We start from the raw sequence: 19,371 nt of genomic DNA, 5'->3' as shown, positions 1-19,371 counted from the left end.
TATGGTCATAAGACTAGTCAGTGTTCTACTAGACCGCAAGACTATAGTAATCTTTTGAAGATAAGAAAATTTAAGATTAATCCACAGGAAAAGATTTATAATCTTAATTATCTTCAAAACTTCATGACTTTACAGAATCTTGGTTCTTATAATAATATGAGACTTCCTAATACTCTATATGTTAAAGGTAATTCTCGTATTACTAATATTCAGGATTTACAGTATGAGGTTAATAACCTTAAAAAAAATATAAAAGTCTTAAAGATTAATAAGAATCTTTTGGACAGTTCAGTACTTCAGAACTATAGCAAGGCTGACAACATCATATTCCAGAGATGGAATGTTTATGTTACTTTGGTTATTAAAGGAGAGTATACTCTCACTAATCATATTGCCCTTATTGATAGCGGAGCAGATCTGAATTGTATTCAAGAGGGTTTAGTTCCTACTAAATACTTTGAGAAATCTACTCAAAACCTTTCTACTGCTAGTGGTGCACCTATGCAGGTAGCATATAAATTAACAGATGTATTCATCTGAAAAGAAGGACATTGTTTATCTTCCACTTTCATTTTGGTAAAAGATATGTCTCAGCATACTATATTAGGGAATCCTTTCCTTAATTCTATCATGCCTATTACTAGTATTACTAATATAGGTATTCATGCAACTATTAATAAAAATAGAGTTATATTTGAGTTTATAACTCCTCCGGTGCAAAAGCAGATTGCTATGATTAATACTAATTTGGTAGCTAAAGAAAGTCAATTAAACTTTCTCAAAGAAGAAATAACTTCTTTAAAGTTACAGCAAAGACTTAACAGTAAGGAATTTCAGAGTATAATTAATAAAATTAAGAACCAATTTATCTCTGAAGTTTGTAGTGATATTCCCAATGCCTTTTGGGAAAGAAAGAAACATATTGTCTCTTTACCCTATGAATCAAGCTTTAATGAAAAGTTTATTCCCACTAAAGCCAGACCTAGTCAAATGAAATCAGATTATTTGACTTTATGCCAGAAAGAGATCCAGAGTCTTCTGGATAAGAAGTTGATTACTCCAAGTAAATCTCCTTGGAGTTGTACAGCTTTTTATGTCAATAAAGCAGCTGAGAAAGAAAGAGGTGTTCCCAGACTGGTTATTAATTTCAAACCTCTTAATGATGCCTTACAATGGATTAGATATCCAATTCCTAATAAAAAGGATTTATTAGATCGCTTATCTACAGCGATCATCTTCTCAAAATCTGACCTTAAGTCAAGATATTGGCAAGTCCAAATTGCCCCTGAAGACAGGTATAAGACTGCTTTTACAGTACCCTTTGGACATTATGAATGGACCGTAATGCCCTTTGGTTTGAAGAATGCTCCTTCGAAATTTCAGAATATTATGAATGACATTTGCAATCCTTATTCGGATTTTGCCATTGTCTATATTGATGATATTCTAATTTATTATAAATCCCTAGAACAGCATATTAAGCATTTAAAGATTTTTAAAGAGCTTATTAAACGAAATGGTTTAGTAGTGTCGGCACCAAAAATGAAGTTGTTTCAAACAACTGTTCGTTTTCTTGGTCATAACATTACTGAAGGGAAAATAATCCCTATAGACAGAAGTATTGAGTTTGCTTCTAAATTTCCTGATGAAATTCTAGACAAAACTCAGTTACAAAGATTTCTTGGTAGTTTGAATTATTTGGCAGACTATTATAAGAATCTTTCATAGGATACCTCTATTCTATACTCCAGATTAACTAAGGTTCCAACCTCTTGGAGTACAGCTCATACTCTTGCAGTACAAAAAATTAAGCTTAAAGCAAAACAATTACCTTGCTTATCTTTGCCTAATTTTGATTGGTTGAAAATTGTGGAAACAGATGCTTCCAACATTGGTTATGGTGGTATCTTAAAACAAAATAATCATATTTCAAGTAAAGAAGAATTAATCCGTTTTACTTCTAGAACTTGGAAGAAAGCACAGATTAATTATTCCACTATAAAACAGGAAATTCTTTCACTGGTAAAATGTATTCATAAATTCCAGGATGATTTATTAAATCAGAAGTTCTTGGTACGAATTGATTGTAGTGCTGCTAAACAGGTATTACATAAAGATATCAAGAATATTGCTTCTACACAGATTTTTGCAGGATGGTAAGCGGATCTTTTTGCCTTTGATTTTGATATTAAATATATCAAGGGTGATTTTAATTCTTTGCCAGATTTTCTAACTAGGGAATTCTTGCAGGGATCATGAGCACCTCTCAGAGAGGCAAAGGTCGTGGTTATACCACAAGAGGCCGCGGAAAGAACAAAGGAAAATATAATTTCCTTAACAATACGGAGCAATTTCCTCCATTATCACAGCAAAAAGGAAAGTCAATGAAAGAGGCAGTTCTTACTCCTCTGACTCCTTATGTTCCTAATAAAAGGGCAAATCAAACAGTCATTTATCTTCAACTAGGTGATGAGCAGTGGATGCCTGATCCTTGGGAAATTCAAAGAAGATATTTTGACACACAACAGTATCCTGTTGTTGACGGCAAACATAGATATATCTATGAAGAAATGTTAGCTTCGGCTACTTCTAGTATGGATATTCACCATACATTACAGCATCCTGATTCGGAATATAGTCCGATCTCTTACAGCAAAGCAATCTTCAAGAGAATTATCTCTTACAATGAGTGGGGTTTGGATCCCAACAAGTGTCGAAAATTGAGTTCGACAAATCTCCTTTATAATTACTGGGACTATATCTCAGCTTTTACTAATGTGTTTTTCTATCAGAATTCTCACAGGAAAGGGGAGCGTATAAATTATGGAGCGCATCTTTGGCATTGGAGGATACCAGACGCCTTGGACGATTTCTAGTCTTCGTCTTGTTGTAAGCAAAAAAGCATCAAATTCTATCTCCTCCGAAATGTTCATCTCTGAATCCATGTCAGAGTGTTTTCGTTTCATCGACTGTAACAAGTAACAACAAACAATACGCTAATTAATATATACCAACAGTAATAAAATTACAACCTGACATTATACAGAACCTCTCTGATACTATAAAGTAACAACGAAATAGAAATTACCATCAATCTAGCACGAGGTGGTGGGGAATATGGTTGGGGTATAACCTCTGGAAAGGCTGCAGACAAACCAAATTCTTTTGGAGTATCGAACCCCCTTAGAAAGCTAAATGCTGAAATGAAAGTGGGAGAGCGAAGAAACATCACTGTCATAGCCATTTTGATATTTCTGGCTACATATAATAACTCGACTTTAACAAGATCAGTTTGTTTTCCAAGTCCACCAACATGACTTTTACCTAACATACCATCTGTTAGAATTTGTAACCATCGCAGCTTTTGTATTGTCATAGACTTGTGCTTATTTTCTATCTTCACAAATCCAACTGAAAACTTTACAGAAAGTACATTTAGGCTCCTAATGTTCTTTTCAATACTATATGTGTACATGCCCAAAACTTCTTCACAATCACATACCATTTCCCAAAGATATTTAGCCATGAAATTGACATCAAAACCCCACGACCTCAGCAAATCTATTTCCACAACCAGATTGTAGAAGTCTTTATTAACAACTGACTTCGTGTCTAGCTTGAACTTGTATAGCTTGTTCACTGCTACAATGAAAATCTCCCACAAATGAGCCAAAGTATCAATATCTGGGCACTTGGGTGACTGGGAATGCCATTTCAAGAAACCCCTAAAAGCAAGACCATTCACAATCGCCACAAGTGCAACCGAACTCAGATGTTTGCCATGTGTGGACCTGATGGGGAGGCTACTTACATTTCCATTCCTGAGGTGCCTCGTGCTCATTGCCATGAGTTAGAGCCGCAAATTGATCAGTATACCATGGTGAGTTTAGTTATTTTATTTTTCTTATTCATTATATATATAATATGTACTCACAATGTATTTTCTTGGATTTTCAGGCTGAGATTCGGGAAAGATATGAGAACCAGATTTGTATGTTTGATGGGATGAGGACTGCCGTGTATCATTATAGCCAAGAAAGGGAGGAGGCATATTCTCAGACATATTAGCAATCCCAACATGCATATGACGAGACTCGAAAAGCGTACGAGGATATTCAGCAGGTGTATACGCAACAACATCAGGGATATGAGGAACTTCAGGTTGAGGTACGTAGTTAACCTTCGTGCAGACAGAGAAGATCTTGATTATCAGGTTAGGAACTTAGAAGAGCAGCTTAGGAATATCCAAATAGAGAGAGGAGAGGGATCGAGTGGTAAGGGGCATAAGAAGAGAGCTAAATAAATTTGATGTAATATGATAGGTTTTGGATCATTTTGGATATTATATGATTATATCATAATCATAGATTTTGGACTGCATAATCATAATCATAATCATAATCATAATCATAATCATAGGTTTTTAATTTCATTAATTTTTTCGATTTTGAATCACATTTCTTAATTTCTTCAATTGCACAATTATTAATTTCTTAACTTCTATGCACAACTCATAATTTTTCAACTTCTATGCACCACAGTTCTAATTTTCAGGAAAAACGCACGCGGTTTTGCCAAAACCGCACCCTTAGAAGCCCAAGCCCATGCGGTTTTGCCAAAACCACGCCAAACAAGTCCATTTAGCAGCCCAAGCCCACGCGGTGTTGGGAAAACCGCGTGAGTGATTTGATACAGCATCAAACCTGGAACCAAATATTGGCTGATTTGCTGTTTTTTTGGTGTTTTCATCAACATGTAGCTCTCCTGAAGTTGAAAAAACACCAAATTGTTAGGGTGCTAGAAATTTGGTGTTTGGTGCTAGGTTGATATCACTCCTAAATATGCTCTAAGGCTCTAAGCCGAAGCTTGCTTCTAAAAAATTTGCTTAATTGCAACATAGGTTCATGCATTTCGTTTACTAGCTTTTTATTTTTATTTTTTATGTATTAGAACATATGAAGAAGTGTTTTATCTATGGTTGTCAGAAAGTGTGAGTAATGAGTTTTTTTGGTCGCATCTTGAAGTTTTACCAGGCTGGAAACTTTCCTGGCTGTCATACGCCTTGTGTGCGATTTTAGATAGATTGTTTGGCAAGTGGATACGTATATCTTGTATCATTTTATCATAGAAGAGAAAAGGGAATCCAAATTGGTTCACCAATCACAGTCTGATTCTTGAATAAACATAAGACGACAATCCTTTACGTGTATTTCATTGTTGATATATATGTATATTTTGAGTAAAAAATGGATGATCACCTGACTGTTCGTTCGTTTCGATATTTGCACTGAATCTATCTTTCAAATTCCACTTGCGTGGACAAACAAACGATACTCCAACTCCAAAATCTAACGATTAAAAGCACTAGCATATGAATCACATTGAGAGAATGTACATGTCGAAAAAACATATGAATGTGATGAATCCTGAAGTTACTGAGACTATGATGATGCAAAAAAAAGTTGTTTAGGAACATGATGTGTGTTTCTAACTTTCTATAACACATTGCAGATGGTGTTCAAATCCTCGTTTAGATTTACACTTATGTTTTACAGGTCCAATGAGGTTAATTCAGGCCGTTGTGCCTCACATGGCGACTAGGAGAAAGGGAAATATAGTAAATATTGGAAGTGTTAGCGCTTTGGCTCTGGACCACGGCGGTGCTTACTCTGCTTCAAAAAGCTCGCTCTTCATGCCTTAATCGATAGCTTAAGGTTTCAATGCTTTCTCCCTTGTTTATTCTTTACCTCAAAAGATTTTATATATATCTCATGTGGTTGTATTTATTAACTTCTCTCAGCAGTATCTTCATACTTATTTTCCCTCAATTCATAACATTCCTCTCATCCTCTGGGACTAATTGGTCCAGTGTAAGGTCCCACCAACTCTGGTTGCAGATATAGGATCTTATCTTTTTGAGATGTTCTGCAGATTATGAACTTTGTCTAGTCTATAGTTTATCTTTGTAGTCCAAAAATCTTTTCTATTCTTGAATTTTTAGACTGTGATATAGGTTGCACAAACATATGTTTGCAGATTGGAACTGTGAACTTTTGGAATCGATGTAATTAGTGTGGTTCCGGGGGCAGTAAAAACAAATTTAGCTACTACTTTCGCAGCTAGATACAAGCGGATGCCTGAGTGGAGGCTTTATAAACCATTTAATGATGTCATTCATTCAAGAGCCACCCTGTCACACACTGTGAATGCTACCACAGCTGAAGAGTTAAGCTAAAAAGGCGGTTTGACGCCGAAAAAGAATCCATCGGCGTGGTTCACGATGGTCGGTATTCCACAGTTTTCGCTATCCCGTATCACCTGCCACTTTCTATAAGAGATTTTATCCTTAGCAAGGCTATGAAATGTTAAAGCCTCCTGAAGTTGTCGCCTAAAGCGAAGGTTCGCTTTATAGTTTCTAAATGGTCGCTTAATTACAAAATAAGTTCATGCGTTTCATTTAGTACTTGATTTTATTTCTTTTATGTATTAGAACATCGAGAAGAAGTGTTGTATACTTGTATCTATGGTTTTTGGGAAAGTGCAAGTAGTTAATTTCTTTGGTAGCATCTTGAAAGTTTACCAGGCTAGAAACTTGATTGGCTATCAGGTGCGTAGTGCAATTTTAAATAGATTGTTTGGTATGCATATTTTGTACCTACCATAAAATGCAAAAGGAAGAAAATTGGTTCATAAATCACAATCAGATTATTGAATTAACATAAGCCGACAAGTTGAATTGTGTATTCATCTTATATGCATATTTTGAGTTATGAATGGATGATCACCTGATTGTTCATTTGGATATCTGCATTAGATCTATCTTTCAACTTTCAACTTTCACTCGCATGGACAACCACACTGTCACAACCCAAATTTTTGTTTTGAAAAGATAACACACAGAACTTACTTTTTTATGTTTTACAAAAATACTCAATCTCATTCTAAGTGAATGAAAACTAGGTTAGAACATAGTGCACAGAAACTCATTTCTGACGCACTATTTTCTGCCAGTCAAACTTCTAGACGTCATAATTAATTCCACAGGCCTCGAAATGCGATGAGGACAATTGGAATAGAAAGAAGACTTCCAAATCTTACTCTTTTATGTTTTATAAAAAAATCTAACTCTCACCCTAACTATTTTAAAACTGGGCTTGAACAGTGCATAGAAACTGATTTCTGACGCACTGTTTTCTGTCAACCAAACTTCCAAACATTATATCTACCACCACAGACCTCGGAATGTGACGAGGCCAATTGGGTTGGAAAACAGACACATAAAACTTATTTTTTCATGTTTTGACGAGAGTTTGAATCTGACTCTAACTATGTGAAAACTCAATTCCAAACCAGACACAGACCGGATTTCTGCGGTCAGAAAATTTTGACAGGCTAACTTACGAACACCGTAACCATATCCACAAACCTCGGAATGTAACGAGGTCAATTGGGTTGAAAAGCAGACTTCCAGACCTTACTTTTTTGTGTTTTAAAAAAAAACTAGTTCAAACTCTAACTAAACCAAAATTGAGCTCGAAATTAGACCAGCGCTAACCTTTCTTAAAATTTCAGCAAATCTATTCTTACCTTCAATAATGTTTTCACATCAGTTATAGCTATACCGAACTTTTACATACTCATAAGAATCAAAGATTCAAATATATATTAAGGGCTTCCAAATAATCAATGCCCTACAGACCACCAACGACAATACAAGCAAACCCATATATACCAGAGTGTAAAGAGAATCCATGTCAGACCAGAAATAAAACTATACTCACATGTAATCAATTCCTTGGATCTATACAGACACACTTTTTATTGGATTTTATAACTGTTTTGTACTTTTGTAGAATCTATATTATGACAGTCTATTTATGCTCACCTTTCATTATTTGAATAGTATGTTATTCCACCTGTAGCTATCAAGTAAATCAAACAGTACCAAGTATCTAATATCATCAGTCTCAGAAAAGTCTTGAAGCTACCAATATATCAAATATCATTAATGACTTTGCTCAAAAAATGCTATTCCATTTTTTTTTTTTTTTGCTATATATCAAATCATTAATGACTGAAAAATGCTTGAAGCTATTAAACCTTAAGCTTAAGCTTATAATTTCATTCTGAACATAAAAGCTCGCCCAAATTCTGACATATAAAGTCAGACCAAGTAAAACAAAAACCAACAGGTATTACTACACATGCCTAGTTATACAAACATACCTACACATAAAACAAAAAGCTTTGGTGCCAATATATATCACCTTCTTAACAATAATTAATACCATCGAAATAGTAGTATGTAAGTTAAATTTCTAACCTATACATAGTCTTTAATTTACTAACAGTCTTTACTAAAATCCAAAAATCTAAGTATATAGGAAAGATTTCTAAATCCTTACGCATCAAAACTTCAAGTCTATAATTGACTAACTTTTAACAACTAATATGTATTTTACCCAACAAATCAAATATATAAAAACAAAAACTTGGTGACAGAAGTGTTCATTAATTAGAAACTAAAACAAACCGTTGAAACTTTTAATTGGCCAGGTAGACTATGGGGATAATTATGTGGATTTTGTTACCACTCCCTCAATACATATATGTTTATTGAATGTGTTTATTGAATGCAGTGTTAATTCAAACGTTGCACCTTAAGTAATTTCTCTCAATTTCTCTCTACTCTTTTCTTCACTTCTTCTTCACTTCATTTATTAATCTCTCTCTCTACTCCTTCAACACTCTTCTTCTTCACCATCACCACCAACAACAAAAAAGATCCAAACTTTGTTACACAACGTTCCACTCAATCTGCCGGCTTTCCATTTTACCACCGTAACTTTTCTTTCTTTCTTTCTTTCTTCATTTACTTGCTTTAATATCATCGTACTATATTGATTATTAAACTGTTGCATCTGTCTTTAAAGGGCAAAAGAGAGCTAGCCAAATATACATTTAAATTTACATTTTTTTAATCAGATCAATTTGGCCCTTCAGCATCTTTTTATGTTTCGTATATATATTCATTAGAAACTAAAACAAACCGTTGAAACTTTTAATTGACCATGTAGACTATGGGGATAATTATGTGGATTTTATTACCACTCCCTCAATACATATATGTTTATTGAATGTGTTTATTGAATGTACAGTGTTGATTCTTAAAATTGTCCTCAAAACATAAATTCAGTTTCTAATCTTGATCAGGTTTGACTTGTCCAACTTGCTGGAGGCAATTACACGCCCAATACGTAGCTGAAGTCATATTGCTGGAGGCAATTACACGCCAAATACGTAGCTGAAGCCAATATGGCTCTTAAATTTATTGTATTTTTATTTTTGTTGTTCACCCTTTCATTTAGTGGTTCAATTCTTGTGAAGGAGGGAGAATCAGACATTGGATGTCTCTTGGCATTTAAACGAGACATTCAAAACGCCCCTCAAGTATTTGATACTTGGGTTGGGAACTTCACTCGGTGTCCATACAGTTGGCACGGAATCGACTGTAACTATGGGAACTACTCAGTAATTGGGGTCACACTGGAAGGTCTGGGTTTGGTGGGGGAGGTAAACTTGAGCGCACTTACTGGGTTGAGAATGCTTAGGAGTTTAAGCATTGCTAGGAACCAGCTGAGTGGACAGCCATTCCTTGGGGTAGGCGCATTCAGCTTTTGGAGTTTAGAGTCCTTGGACCTCAGTTCGAATAGGTTCTCAGGTAAATATTTATTTTGAATTTCATAAAATCTATAGCAAAAATAGGAAAGTACATATATTTATTTTAGGATAGAATCTTTTCTATGATGGCTTTGGGATAGCTCGGCCAGTCGGCCTATATGTTAGAGAAATTAAGCTCGGCATATACTCAGTAGTACTGGTCCCAACCCACTTGCTTAGAATTAACATAACATTTATGTAAGGATTATTAAGCATATGGTCCTACTTTTTTAGTTTTTACTATGAAAATAGCATTTGGTTAGAGAATCGAAAACTGGAATTTGTTCCTATTTTTAATAGTTATCGACAGGATAGTCAGCTAAATGTTTAATCTATAAAATGCCTTCTTTGCTATAATACATACGTAACATTAAGTAAACCCATTTCAAAGAGCAAACGTCTGAATAGTAACAATAAATTTGATGCTAACGCCGATCCACTCGCAAAGTTTTAAACTTTTTTTTTTTTTTTTTATAGATTAAGTTTTAAACTAAATGGGCAATAAATCGAATAAGCAAGCTTTTGATTATTAACATTGGTTTAACAAAATTGAATCTACGATCAGTGGTACCATCTCATGTCAACCTACAACTTCACCAAATGGTATTCATAGGGCTTTTAGAATAATAACATTTTTTTTTTTTTGAATTTTTGAATATTTAGAGGGTTAAGACAAAGCACACCAGTTACATTGAAGGACCCTAGCCCGAAAGCTTACATTGCCCGAAGGGTTCATCAATCCCGAAGAGAACCTAGCTCGAAGGCTCTCGCCGATGCCCCACTTTTCAACCTTGTCATAAAGACTTGCTTTCGGCTCTCGCCTACCTATCGTAGCAACACCATGTCTTTAGCCCGAAGGCTCACCTGGCTCAAAAACGCATCACATAATTATACAAGAAAGAAATCCCAACCAATATTTGGTGAAATTCGAACTTGCAACATCCCCTATGAAAAAGAGGGGTACATAACCAATTGAGCTAAAAACTCTTGTGTACACCCCTTTGATTGAACTACCCTTTGATTGAACTAGATTAGGCCTGCAAGAAACCACTTTTATTTTGCCCTGCCACTATATTTTGCCTCGGAAGCAAAATTTCATTATTACCAATTGAGTACTCTTACCAATTTATTTAATCTATATGAAGAAAGCCCTACCAAAACCCAATTCAACAAAATGAAATTAGAACTACACTCAAAAGTCTTTACTTGTTTTAAGTAGCGGGATACTGAATGCTTTGATTTAATTCTTTGAATGATTGTTCTATTTTATCTGCCATTCTGTGGATTTTTGTGGATTACTGGATTTTTTATTTATTTTTTTTGCGTGAGTTACTTTGTCAATTGTACTTAATCTGCAAGACTGCAAGTGCTAGTTTTTTTACATGTGGAATTGACCAGCAACTAAGCAAGTATACCTAATTATTGCTCAACAAAGACGGGCATCACTGCATCAGTGGATATTAAATGGGAATCAGGAATTTTAGAGTACTACTACTAATTCGATATGTGGTACAGGCATGTTTTCTGTTATTTGGATATCAGGCTTATCAGCGGACATAAATAGGCTTGCTAATGTTTGTGTCCCTTTACAGGTGCTCTGCCACTCTCATTTCTCCGTGTGCTGGTCGAATTGGACTTGAGTAACAACCAGTTCACAGGAGCTATTCCACGAACGTTCACCATTTCCTTTTTCCTGCGAACGGTCAACCTTTCGCAGAACTATTTAACTGGGGAGTTACCTTCTCTTGGTGAATTCGTAGGTCCAGATCGATCTCTTCCGTTACAGATACTTGATGTTTCTTGTAACAACATTACGGGACCGCTAACCAAATCTATAGGTTACTACCAGTCCCTAAGGACACTGAAGTTGGGAAATAATGGCTTATCGGGAAAGTTACCTAGTGAGCTTAACATGCTCACGCACTTGGAGACACTTGATTTAACAAAAAATGACTTCAGTGGAACAATACCACACAGTTTAAAGAGATTTCGCAGTTCTTTTCATCCAGGAAACGGTATGCTGAGGTTCCCAGATTCTTCAGCTCGTGATTCTCACGGTTCTTCAAGTCATTCCATCTCCACGGAAAGAAATAATCCCCCCCACAGTCACAAGTCTTCTCGCAGAGTAATACTAACAGTGGTGCCTGTCGTATTGGGGTTTTTCATTATTATTGGTTTTTTCTCACTTGCTTATTGGTATCTAGGGCTGAAAATGGTACGGGATGCGATTCGAATCCGACCATATCCGAATCCATTTTAACGGATATGGTCTCTATGTTTGTGACTAGAATCCAACCCAAATATCCGAATTATTTTAATAAGATTTATATTTCGATGCTTAAAATCTAATTTATATCTTACATTTATATATGAAAATTATTAAAATAATATATTTTTGAGTGTTTTTTAATAGATATGGATATCCAAATATAGTAAAGAGTTTTGAGTGAAAATCCGACCCGCTCCATTTCCAGCCCTAATGGTATCGCTTTAAAAAATCTCAAGAAAACACTGAAGAATATCAGATAACAGGGACCGGACCGGACGGTTTGTATATCTTCACTCATCAAACAATGTTTCCACCAGAGTACGACCGGCCAGGGCCGAGTGATTATCCGTTGGGGTATTGAAGAAGGGATTGTAATGTTATTTGGTTATTGAAGAACGGATTGTAATGTTATTTGCAACTTCAATTGAATGCAAAATGCAGAGCAAAAGTTAAAGAAATTTTAGCTTCAAGAGGTATCAATTAAGACTTATCAAACAAATTCGTAAAAGAGGCTTGTCTGTCAAAATAATCTTCTATGTTTTACGGAAAAACTTGTTTGTTGAGTACTTGAGTTCTCTTGGTTGTAGAAAATGCAGTTTATTTATTTTCCAAATATTGCACCCTCGAGATACAAGAGGGTATAGAAAGTCCTTTTCAAAAGAGGTGAACGGAATTGACTTAAAGCAATTCTAAAGTGCGTCACTAATCCGACCTGCACCCCTTTTAATTTGTAACCCCAAAGGTCTCGCCAACATGGGGCATAAATGCATAATCAGACTATTCCACAGCCTTTGTTTTTCCATAATTCAAGATTATTCCACAACTTATTCTTGGACAGGCAGATTTGGCTTGAAAAGTCGCTTGGACGCTTGGTCGGAGTGTGCAACTCACGTGCAAACTTATGGACTGATGGCATGCCTTTAAATTTGCATAAATAGTTGTAGTGTAATACAATAGATCGAATGCATCACATGCTTAGGCAAAGATTTGTCTGTTTCAAGAATTCCATTTATTAGCCAAAACAGATTGAAGAGATTGTGGTCAGACCTTTTGAGGCAAGTAGGGAAATGGTGTGCTGACAGTCATGGTTCTTAACCGAGAAGTCTGCCTATAAATTCTTAATGGAAAAGAATTGGCTAGGACAACACTTCAGTTTTAACCAATAAACTGTCAAATATCTAGAAATCTAAAATCTCTGCTACTACTCAGCTTTTTCTTTGGAAAATTTATAAAATGTATATGAATATTTTGACTATGGGGGATATTCTGATCTGAGGGATAAGAAAATGGAAGGAGATTTCTCATCCATTTTGCCATATGACTGTGGAAACCACAATTCACTTGTTCTATGAATGTAGCTAGACCAGAACACCTCTCCTATTGGTCTTAGATTATTTCAGAACCAAGAATTATTTGTCAAAGAATGGCTAGATCGAATAAAATACTTGTGTGGTGACATACTTGTAAAGCTCTGTTTTGTGCAAAACCCTAGAATTCTAGGAAAATAGGGGGAAATGGGGGTTTAGTATGGATTTGACTGAGATCGGGTCTGTGTGAGCTGCCTATGTATCAAGTTTTCAAGTGAAGTTGAATCAAATCTGTCGTAGTTCCTCTTTTGAATTGGTAGTGTAAGTTTTACATTAACATGTTATTCGAGTTATAGAACATACCTCTTGTCCAGCGGAAGAAACCCGAAGTCAAATAATGATAACCTTGTGAATTGTTACTAGCCTTGTCTCTTGAGAAGGATTGTTACTAGAATCAATCCCCTTTGTATCCACACCTTAAGCCCACCCCTTTGGTGAATGGAGAAAGAAGAGAGTCGAGAATTGTTTTCTTTTTCCTTCTGCTTGTTGTTTTTCTAATACCTTCGTAAGGTATATAAAACCAACCAAGCATATAGCTAACTCCCACGACTCTTACACAACAAGAGATTCATGATAGATTATATTCTATCCAGTAGGACTACGATCCTACGATCCAGGGAGTAGCTTAAATAGGAGATGGATCCTTGATCCATGTGGGCGGACCTAAGTGGTCCAACCCACTTACATCTCCCACTCGCCCACATAGGGCAAATCTCAATATCTCTATTACTCATCTTTGCATATAGGGAATAAGGTGTGCGACCTCATGAGAAGAACAAAGAGCAACAGGAGCGATATTATTAAGTTTTCACCCAACTAATAAAAACGCATCACCCAGAAGCATCTCGTATATGCCTTAGACATTGTTGATTACACTGGAATCAGCACTCTTAATCCCTCGTTTAAAACAGTGCTACATCCCCTCCTTGTTTTGTACTCATGACATATTAAAATATGGTCGCGGGCCCGCTATGAGTCACAAAATAGATGTAATATCAAAAAGTCTTCCCTAAATATTCATGCCATTTCAATTATATTCAGTCGCTTTCCTAGAAATGCCCCGTAATACGGTAATATTTCGTCGTACTTAGGAAGCACACTAAAGTAGTGTCACCAAATATTCTCTTCATGACATAACCTTAGGTTAAGAAAGGCATACGATGGGAAAAAGTTTCATTTATCCTAGTGGCTCACATAACAATGAAGAAGGGATTCATTCATTGTTCTCACTATTGGTCGGCAAAGCACATACAATATGTTATGTATGCTATGGTGTTATCCCATTAAAATGGGTATGTCACTTGCAAAACTGTAACACCATACGAATCTTAGTCTAGTTGCTAAACAAGTGCCTAACTTGAGTTTTATCCCAGTCACTTGCTAGCGCCTGTCAAGAAAAACACTCATATTCGGCTTAACTACAGGCTCCATAAAATTGTGGATAAATTTTATGTTCTACCTTTATTTTATAAGGTCTCATCTTAGTTCTAACTAAGGTGACATTCAAGAATTTAAAAAATATTCTTTTCGCTCATCTAGCGCCAAGAATATAGATGTCTCATCTTGTTCGCTCTCTCCAAGCGCCAAGGTAAATCACCCATGTGAGTAGGTCGATTCAAGCCCGGTGACAAAAACAAATCAAGAAAGTGTAATTAAAAGAATATTCCAAAAAAAAATCTGAATTAATGAAATATATCATAAACAATGTCAATTACATAAAAGATGTCCAAACATATCAAATCCTACGAAGTCCCATGCTCCTAACATGAGATTTAAACGCATCTCGTGCAATAGGTTTAGTCACGGGATCAGCTAGCATGTTAAGCGTGGAGATATGTTTCAAGACCACTTCTCCTGTTGCAACCTTATCTCGAATGTAGTGAAAACGAGTCTCTATGTGTTTGGCTTTCCCATGATACTTAGGATCCTTTGCAAATGCCAGAGCTGCAGTGCTATCACTATAAAGTAATACTGCATCCTCTGCATGAGCTGTGATATCTAAGTGTATCAAGAATTTCCTTAGCCAAACAGCTTCTTGGACTGCAGCTGAGCAAGCAACATACTCTGACTCCATTGTAGACAAAGAAACACATTTTTGCTTCTGACTACACCAAGTAATAATTCCACCTCCGAGCATAAAAGCATAACCCAAAGTGGACTTGCACTCATCTTTATCACCAGCCCAGTCTGCATCAGTGTAACCTTTCAGTTTCAAGTCTCCACCATGGTAACGTAGGACAAAATCAGCAGTCCCTTGTAGATAGCTGAGTATCCTTTTCACAGCTTTCCAATGAAATTTTGGACCGGGATTACTCGATAATGATCGACTAACTTCGACAAAGAAAACCGATATCCGGTCGAAAGTACACATCATGGCATACATCGATCAGACTACCAATTGCAGCCGCATATGGCACATTGGACATTTGATTCTTTTCTTCTTTAGTTTTGGGACACTGATCAAGGTTTAAGTCACATCCTTTTTCCAATGGGGTGTCTATTGGTTTGGAGTTTTGCATACGGAAACGCTCAAGAATTTTTCTAATGTAAGTCTCCTGAGACAAACCAAGAAATTTCTTTTTGCGATCTCTCGTGATCTTAACTCCTAACACATAGTCTTCTTCACCCATATCCTTCATTTCAAAATTGGAGGACAACCACTTCTTAGTGGCAACAATGGAATCCATATCATTCCCAGCTAAAAGAATGTCATCAACATACAACGAAAGGATAAGAAAAACTCTTTTACGGATCGTTTAGTGTACACGCAGTGATCTTCTTCAATCATCTCAAAACCAATTGAGGTAATTGAATTGTGAAATCTGAGATACCATTGCCTAGACGACTGTTTAAGGCCATATATAGAACGTTTTAGGCGGCAAACTTTGCGCTCTTGTTCTTGGACCTCGAAACCAATCGGTTGAGCCATATAGATCTCTTCCTTTAATTCTCCATTGAGAAATGCGGTCTTAACATCCATTTGAAAAAGTTCTAAATCCTGTTGTGCAACAATAGCTAGAATGAGGCTTAATTGAAGCGAATCTCACCACGAGGGGAGAATGTCTCTTCATAGTCTATACCCCGTTGTTGGGTATAACCTTTCGCCACAAAGGTGCTTTATGCTTGTCAATTGAACCATCTGCCTTGCGTTTAACTTTAAAAATCCATTTATTTTCAACGGTTTTACGCCCAGACGGAAGATTAACTAACTCCCAGACCTCGTTTTTACCCATTGAGCTCATCTCATCTTGCATAGCAGCCATCCACTTGTCTCTAGCAGGAGAAGAAATTGCTTCTTTGAAAGAAGTAGGTTCTTCCTCATCTAATGGAGTACACATAAAAATATCCCCTTCAATCTCGAAATGATGACGGGAATATTTCCACATTTACTCCCTACGCGACTTGAGGATCTTGTGGAGAATCTAGTGGTACACTCCCAATCGCCCATGCGGTACACTCCCACTAGGTTGAAAAACCACTCCTACTATCTTCGGCGCGACACGGGATGAGAAATTAATTCCCCACCCTCGCTTGAAGATGGTAGGATGTCTTCATACTCCTCTATCTCATAGAGGTCAAGATCTTTCTTTGCGTTACTTATGCTAGGAAAATCATTCTCAATGAAATCTATATTGCGAGACTCTATTTCTGTCATTCCTCCATCAGGATGTTCACCATACATAACATAACCTTTTGAGCTATCAGAATACCTTACAAAGATACACTTTTTCACTCTAGGGCCTAGTTTCCCATACTTATGGGAGATGTTGTGAACAAAACCTGCTGAACCCCATGGGCGCAAATGCTCCAAATGGGGTTTTTCGCCTCTCCAAAGTTCATAAGGTGTTGAAGGAACTGACTGAGAAGGCACTCGGTTAAGTATGTAGGCAAAGCGTGATCAAAAGTGCATCCCCCAAAATGATATAGGGAGATTACTTTGTGCCATCATTGATCTAATCATATCTAAAAGAGTTCTATTTTTTCTCTCCGCTACACCATTTTGTTTCGGAGTATAAGGAATAGTTAATTGTCTGCGTATCCCCTTTTTCTCACATAATTCCTTGAACCGATCGGATAAGTATTCACGCCCTCGGTCGGATTCGAAGAGTTTTAAGCTCCTCTCTTTACGTGTCTCAACCCTCGCTATAAAGCGTTTAAAACAATTCAAAGCTTCATAGCGGTGAGCTATCAGATAGACATAACCATATCGTGAGTAATCATCTATAAGAGTGAGAAAATAAGAGGCGCCATGACGTGCCTTAACATTCATAGGCCCACAAATATCTGAGTGGATTAGCTCAAGTGGCTGAGTAGCTCTTACTGCCTTTCCAAAAGGCTTTCTACATGCTTTACCAGCTAAACATGGTTCGCATATAGGTAGTTCAACCTTAGCAAGTGGGCCCAATAGGCCTTCTCTAGCTAGTCTGGTCATCCTATCTTGTCCTATATGACCTAGTCTAGCATGCCAAGTAACAGAATCAATATTTCTACTTGCACTAGCCATGTAAGATAATGAAGAAACAGAATCATTCAATTCAACTTTAAAGAAATTATTCATAAGGAATCCATGTCCAAAAACAATACCATCCAACTTAATATCCAACCTATCGACTTTTAAAATCAAAAGAATATCCAAAAGAAAGAAGTGCTAAAACGTAAAAGCAGATTATTTGAATTCGGGAACATAAAGCACATCATGTAGAAGAAAAGTGGCCCAAGCGTAATGAGAGTTGGTATGTACCAATTCCTAATGCATCTTCACTAGTGCCATTTCCCATATAAAGCCTTTGGGTGTTTTCTGGAATTCGACGATAATCTACAAACCCTACTCGCTCTCGAGCTACATGCCTGGTTGCTCCTGTATCTACAATCCATTCAGGGAGAGAATGAGCAACTAAAACATGTGTACATACACTTATGTGATGAGAGTTAGGGGAAATGGATACCTGCTTCGGCTCAGTGCAATCACGAGCGAAGTGTCCCATCTGCTTACAGTTGTAGCATTTCACTTTGGTCATATCAATTTCTTTCTTTCCACCACGCTTGCCTCTGTGGCGCTTGGCTATGCTTGCCTTAGGAGCCAACTTATTAGCCCCTCCTTGCTTCTTGGGTTTGTTATTACCCTTGCGCTTAGACCCATTTGTCTTGCACTCGCCAGATGCGATTAGGGCAGAAGCATTACGGTTTGCATCCTGGCGCTCCGCCTCAAGCTCACAATGTCGAGAAATATCAAAAAAATTCTTAATACTCTCATTGTGAGTCATGATTTGCTTCATGTGCATCCAAGAATCAGGGAGAGATCTTATCACAGCTTGGACTTGCTGCTCATCAGTAAGGACATTTCCTGCGGCCTTTAGCTCACGAATCATGCTTGATAACACCCTTAGGTGTTCAGGCATGGTTGCCTTAGGATCTTTCCTGAACATCTCAAACTTTAAAACTAGACTTCTAAGTCTAGTAGTTGATGTTCCACCGAAAGCAAATTTCAGTTGATCCCACATGTCCTTAGCTGTGGAGAATGTCTCATATTCTCCAATCAGATCATCATGCATGATGCTCAACATAATGCAGCGCGCACGACGATCCGACTTGGTCCATGCTTGATAAGTCTCAAGGTCACGACGATTTTTGGCTGTAGTCCCAGTCCCAATCTCAGGTTGGGCCATCGAAATGGTTAAGTGTTCTTGGAGTTCTTGCTCATTCAAGAGGTATTGAATTTTCCTATGCCATATATATATCATAGTTTGTCCCATCAAGTTTAGTTCCATGGTTAAGGTCTGCTACTACGGTCTTGGTGGCCATCACTACATTCAGATTTCGCAAGGATTGACATATGTCAGCAACTAAGTTTTCTGTATCCATTTTCTACATATATGCAATGGTGGATATAACATTAGTCTATACACATTCTTTTAAATTTATTCCAAAAAAATCCAATCCAAGAAAATATTATCTTATTCCACATATTGGGATCGAAAACTTGCAAAGCTCATAATCATCTCCCAACAATGTAAA

General features: G+C 36.7%; 1 protein-coding gene across 2 annotated transcripts; it reads left to right on the top strand.

Moving 5' to 3' along the window:
- Positions 1-8,553: 8,553 nt before the first annotated feature.
- On the top strand, positions 8,554-12,400 carry LOC147502367 (serine/threonine-protein kinase BRI1-like 1). Of its 2 annotated transcripts, none has more exons than XM_086607191.1 (3): positions 8,554-8,841; positions 9,197-9,721; positions 11,313-12,400. In XM_086607191.1, the coding sequence occupies exons 2-3, from the start codon at positions 9,316-9,318 to the stop codon at positions 11,978-11,980; spliced, it is 1,074 nt and encodes a 357-aa protein (XP_086463317.1). In that variant the 5' UTR covers positions 8,554-8,841; positions 9,197-9,315; the 3' UTR covers positions 11,981-12,400. The 2 variants fall into 2 exon arrangements, with proteins under 2 accessions (XP_086463317.1, XP_086463316.1); XM_086607190.1 differs by having other exon boundaries at positions 8,555-8,841; positions 9,214-9,721.
- The last annotated feature ends 6,971 nt before the right edge of the window (positions 12,401-19,371 follow it).

This window comes from Coptis chinensis, chromosome 4 (genome assembly GCF_015680905.1).
Source record: "Coptis chinensis isolate HL-2020 chromosome 4, ASM1568090v1, whole genome shotgun sequence".
NCBI lineage: Eukaryota > Viridiplantae > Streptophyta > Magnoliopsida > Ranunculales > Ranunculaceae > Coptis > Coptis chinensis.
Note: the sequence above shows the minus strand (reverse complement) of the source record. Positions and strands in the feature narration are given on the sequence as shown.